Here is a 6,000-nt window from a genome sequence, read left to right on the forward strand (position 1 = left end):
AACACAGAAATTCAGCATCGCCTGAGCTCTGCGACTGTAGCATTCTCCTGAATGAAGCATAGAGTGTTCGAGGATTGGGACATTCGCAGGGAGACCAAAATGCTTGTTTACAAAGCCATTGTACTACCAGCCTTACTGTACGCCTGTGAAACATGGACCATCTATAAACGCTACTCCCAACTTCTTGAAAAATTCCAACAACACTGCCTCCGAAAAATTCTGCAAATTACTTGGGAAGACAGACGGTAATGTGAGCATACTGGAAGAAGCAAAGACCACCAACATTGAAACAATGATTCTCCAACATCAACTTCGCTGGATTGGCCATGTTGTTCGAATGCCTGATTATTGTCTTCAACAGCAGTTACTCTATTCCCAACTTATGAGTGGAAAATGGAATATTGGTGGACAGCAAAAGAGATGTAAAGATGTTCTTAAAGCTAATCTAAAAAAATGTAACATAAGGATTGAGAACTGGGACGCTCTAACTCATGAGTGTTCCAACTGGAGGTCAGCCTATATTAAAGGTGCTATGGACTTTGAAGAAGCACGAGTACAGAGCAAAAGGGAGAAACGAGCTCAGTGGAAGGCACATCAAGCAAACCCTCACCGTGACTGCCTTCTACCTGGAAACCTATGTTCTCACTGTGGGAGGTTGTGTAGATCCAGAATCGGCCTTTACAGCCACCTGCAGACCCACTGCTAGAGATTAATGTGTTGATTGACCTATCTTCTATGAATCTGTCTAATCCTTTTAAAGAGTTATCTATATAGACTCTATCTTTGGAAGACAATCTTACTCGGTCATGAGTGATCACCATGATGATGACGACGAATGAATCAATTCCTTCTCTCCACTCTCAGTTGGATTCTGTCATTTTTTTCTTTTTCACCCATAATGAGGGCTGTTTGTATCCAGCCCTAAGGAAACCAGTTCTTCCTTCCAAATGGGTACAATAATGAAATGTATGTAATGTACTCATTTCTATAAATAGTGTTCATGCATGGCAGAGGTGCTCCATCTGTGAATCCTGAAGTCTTTCACAGACACTGCCTGTGTTATTTTCAAACACATTTCAGTAGCCATGAGGACTAGGATCATAAATTCTGCTTTTGCTGAGTGAAAGCATCTGGGGTTTCTGCTGAAAGACCTACGTTACTCTTGCATACATCTCCATCTTCTACATGCATCTCCATCTTTTTTGCTGCTTATTTTAATGTCAGTGTTTCCAAGCGAAAAGATACTAGACCGGGGTGCCAAATCAATTTGAGATGAAGACCAAATTGTCCTCCCTTGAGCTCTTCACTGCACAGAAAAGGTCAGTGTGTCTAGCCACACCTACTGACTTCATCGCCCCACCCATTTTGCCTTTCTCCATGCTGAGAGGAATACTGTGCCTCTTTCAGCATGGAGCAAGGGACTCAACTGATGCTGCCACTCCTCCCTGGCCTTTGCACAGTGCATATCATCCCTATGAGGGCGCTGTGCTAAAGGACTCAGCCAGCGCTGGGAAGAGGGGCTGCTCCTCCTCGCTCGCCACCCATATCCCTTGCTGTTATATGTTAGATTGGAGGTAACCAGGGATTCCTGTGGGGGGCAGGAGGAACCTAAAGAGGGTCCACAGGCAGGATTAGGCCTGTGGGCGGGAGGTTCCTCATCCCTTTAGTAGACTATGGGGTTGAAGTGATCAAGGGCATTTCTTGGCATTTCTTCTAAGTAACAAACTTTGTTTTTTGTTTCAGAGTCTACCAACATTCGGGTACTATACTTCAGCATTTTCTCAATGTTTTGCCTCATTGGACTGGCTACCTGGCAGGTCTTCTATCTGCGCCGTTTCTTCAAGGCCAAGAAGTTGATTGAGTAGCAGGAGGGACAGTTCCCCCTTCTTTAAAACCCCAGCAGAACAACACAGTGATCCAGTTGTGGCCGTTTAGAGGCACCTTGGAGTTGACCTGCCAAATGGAGCTTTTTCTGCAATTGGCCCCCAAAGGGAGGGAGGGAAATGCTGGCACAGAAAACAACGAGGAAGCTTCTGAACTATTGGATAGATTTGGGAGGGGCAGAAGTTGTGATTTTGGGGGACTCTTGGACAGGGATGAAATAAAACTGTCTCAGACAGCTGCTGTTGGCTCTTGCGCTGTCTCTTTCTCTCCTTTACAGCAGAGAATAGGTGACCTCTTCCCGATGTCACCAAACTGATCCTCTAAACCACTTGTGAATACACAGAATTTGTTTAAACTTGAAGCGTTTCATTTGTTACCACACAAGAGTTTTGTGAGAGAATGGCTCAGATGTGCTTGGAGCCAAATCTCCCAGAAGCAGATCTTTTTCCACAATTATCACTAGCTACATTTCAAGCGTGGGGAAGAAACTACCAGTGGTAATTGTCAAAATATTTGATATTTCTGTTAGTAGGAGCAGGAAGACCATAAGGAAAATAGATGGGCCATATTGCTTAGATTACAGAAGAAAAGCTTGATGTATAGACTTCTCAGGCTCTTGTTCTCATCTTGTTGCATTCTCTGAGGTATTATCGTCTCTTGTTCTAAAGTGCTATAGTTCTGGAAAGCACATTGGATACTGTGAAAGGCCATTTGTTTAATTGTAAGAAGAACCTGCAAGATGCATACTTGAAGTGCACGCTCAAGTTAATTCCATTGGGGTGGTTAGGAATTTGCCTCTGTCATCTGCCATAGGTATAAGTAAAATTGCTACTTGGACAGTATCATACCTGCACTGTAGCAAATTTTAAATCAAGTTACATCCATATGCTTGTAGCCCTGCATCCATGCACTATAGTATTTGGATGCATAATGACAGGGAGTGAGCCAATGGGAGAAAATGAAGGTGAACTGTAATTTGTCGCTAAATTTTAAAACATGTAGTTCCTGGGCTCTACAAGTTTCAGGACTTACTTCAGTGGTAAAAATACCTTCCACATGGTGGTTCTGAATCACAACAGATGTTCAGCTCTGTTTTCATAAAAAGGATCCTGCTCCTAAAACGTTCTGTAGTTTCTGGCTCCCATATATTTGCATTAAATATGGTGTAGTATAGAAAAGGCTTCCTCTGTAATTCTTTAATTGTCAGCACCATGACACTGCTGAACATGCCACTCATTGGGTGGGTGCATGGGGTTATTAGGTTAACTAATTAACTGATAAATATTTGCCATTTTCTTTCCAGTTTGGCTTCAGGAATCCAAAGATTCTGATTGCATTCCCCAGTTCTGTGGCAAATGAAGGAGCATAAAAAACATTTTCCTGATGACAAAGCAGAAACATTTATTTGTTGTTTGGCTTCAGTCTTAAATATTATCTAAACACATGAGGCAAACATAGAGAGAGCAATGCTCACAAGAGAAACTTAAAATGTAGGGAGCTAGATTGGAACCTCAAAACTTTTTTTTGGTCATCTTCTCCTAGTTCTTTTCTTCCCCCAAAATCAGTGCTGTGAATTTTGTCTGCAAGTGCTCAACATTGCTTTTAAATTAAGATCCCTGAACTTCCTGCAGTTACAACCTAAAATAGAAATGGTGATGGATGGTTGTGCTTCAGGGGATGTAGTGGCTATTTTAGATTCCCTTATTTATACTGCAGTAACAAGTTTGCTAAATTTTAAGAAAATAAGCAATTATTTGGGAGAGGTGTCCTCTTGTTCATTCTTTTGAGTTTGCCACTTATTTGCCAATCAGAAATTACATTTTTAAGTTGGTGAAGTGTTGAGTTGATATCTATTAGATTTATGTCTTAGTGGCATTGCTGTAGTATGTCCTGACTTTGCTCCTAATTCTTGTGGTATAATTGATGCTAAGTAGAACAGGTTGTGGAAACCTGTACAGATTTATCTGTAACAAGTGGTTGGGGATTTGTCACTTTTCAATAAAAATGGTGGGGGGATTTTCTTCAGATCATTTTCTCTATAAAACTCTTGAACTCTTTATACCTTAACTTACTTAATTAGCTATTTCTTTACAGCTTCTGTGACTTGAGTAGGCTATCATTTCTAGATTTTTTTCACTGTACAAAACATGCCACTAGCCTTATCTCACTTATCCTTCCCCCCAAGAGGGGTGTATGATTAAGTAGGAACTTGAACCTGGGAAACCTGCCACTAAACCCCAAACACTCTCCAAAATACCACACTGGCCCCAAATAAAAGACAGAGAAGCCTGGTTCTTCAATTAAATGGTCTCCAAGTTGTAGAACCAAGCTTGACAACTGCTTTGCCAACATATCAGTTAAATAAAATTCAGGGTGCTGGAAGCTACTGTCCATTGTGAGAATTGTGTAAAAGCAATGAAACTGTTAACATTGTTAAAGCTTACCAGGTCTTGACCTGTTTAATGCTTGGAGCAGAGATTGCCTGGAAGGTCTCTCTATAAGCTACTCTTGAGTTTCCTCAAGGAATAGTGACATGTGTGTGTGTGTTTAAATATTGATGGCAAACTTCCTTAGCCCAAGGGCCATGTACATAATTGTTCTTGGCCTTGGTGCCTGGAGCATTTGTGCACAATTAATGTTCCTAATTCATCAGTTAATAAAATTAGAGGTTATTTTTAAGGTGGAACATAAGAATTCAACTTTTTAAATACAGAGACATCGTTAAAGATTTCTGTTATAAAAGTTGCTAAATACACTGCAGTTTCTAAAGGAGGAACATAAAGGTAGGTATAGACTGTTGCCAGCCAGTCTATACTTGCTGCTTCCCTCATCCTTGCATACAGCGCTTTCCTTGCTGTGTTCAGCCAATAATGCACATCCCTATTTGCAAAGAAGCTATCCCATCTGTCGATATGCACGCGCACATCTCAAAGTAATATTTCAGTTGAAGGATGGAGTAAAGCACGTTGGCCTCTCCCTGCACTTTTACAGCCAATACGAAAAATCCCCTACACAGTGTTCAGCCCATGCTTCATGGCTGTGAGAGTATTTGCATGGTTCTTGGCCTAAGGAAAGCAGTGGAAATGCCTTTTCCAGTACAGTGGTAAACACAGTTACAGTGCCAAGGCATACACTGAATTCTGGGATGAGACAGTTGGCACAGAATGCCAAGATGCTTTCACATGGCAAAGTACAGAATGCTTGAGTGTGGATTTGGGGAGAGAGCAGGGGGGCAGATTCGGCACACAAGCTGCAATTCGGCCATCTGAAATAATAGTAACCTAGCAGGCCATTGCTGGACTAGTTTGCACATGTGTATACACTTGTCTTCTATGTGGCAAAAAATGGATAACTTCAGTAGGGAGAAGTGGATCATTAATGAAATGGTTCCATTGTTCTCAATTAACTATGTATGCATTGTGTGAGTAAAAATGGGGGTGGGGCCACTCTCTACTTGCATTATCATAGCTACCAGGGGGAAACTGATGCTGTGGGAGTGGGAGGCTCCCTACACAAGGTGCTTCCACAGTGGCTGATCCTAGCCTCCAAGCTGATCATGGGGTTTGGGGTTGGGCATCCTCACCCCTGTAAAAACAAACAAAAACTTCCACAGTTCTGGCAAATTCTGCACACACTTTCTTATATGGAGACTTGTTACTGTTGTGAACAAGTTACTTTTGAAGGAACTCTTAACCCTTTTGCTGGGACTTGAATGGGTAGACACATACTTTGCTACGTTTCAAGATGCACTTGTGTTGATATGTAGAGCAGGAATGGCAGTTGTTAAGTCTCTCCTCTTATAGCATTCAACTAGTTCCCAAAGTGATGCATCTGAAGTGAAAGATTTAAATGCTTGAATAAGGATTTGTAAAGGAGTTTATAAACTGGTAACAGGCAAATGCAGCCAATAACAATCCTTTTGTATGTATCTGCTTAGCCTCATTGCACAAACAACTTGTAGTGCAGGCTACAACTAGCCTGCTTTAGATTTACCTTTTCTAGATCAGGGGTGGGCAGAAAGTAGAGGAGGCCCTAATATTAGATCACAGAGTAATTTGTAGTACATAAACAAGGTTTTCTGACTCAACAAAGGTTTTAACAATAGCAATTAAAATT

The 6,000-nt window shown here is 41.5% G+C and overlaps 1 protein-coding gene across 1 annotated transcript in view; it reads left to right on the forward strand.

Annotated features, from left to right (window-relative positions):
* TMED10 (transmembrane p24 trafficking protein 10) overlaps positions 1-6,000 on the forward strand; it is a 37,899-nt gene extending 31,899 nt beyond the window's left edge. The window contains exon 5 of the mRNA XM_084842063.1: positions 1,744-6,000. Coding sequence (XP_084698189.1) covers positions 1,744-1,865 — 122 coding nt within the window. The 3' untranslated portion in view covers positions 1,866-6,000. The remainder of the gene's footprint in view (positions 1-1,743) is intronic.

The sequence above is a fragment of the Heloderma suspectum genome, chromosome 1, assembly GCF_057233095.1.
Source record: "Heloderma suspectum isolate Gila_16-S chromosome 1, 16-S_ref, whole genome shotgun sequence".
Lineage (NCBI taxonomy): Eukaryota > Metazoa > Chordata > Lepidosauria > Squamata > Helodermatidae > Heloderma > Heloderma suspectum.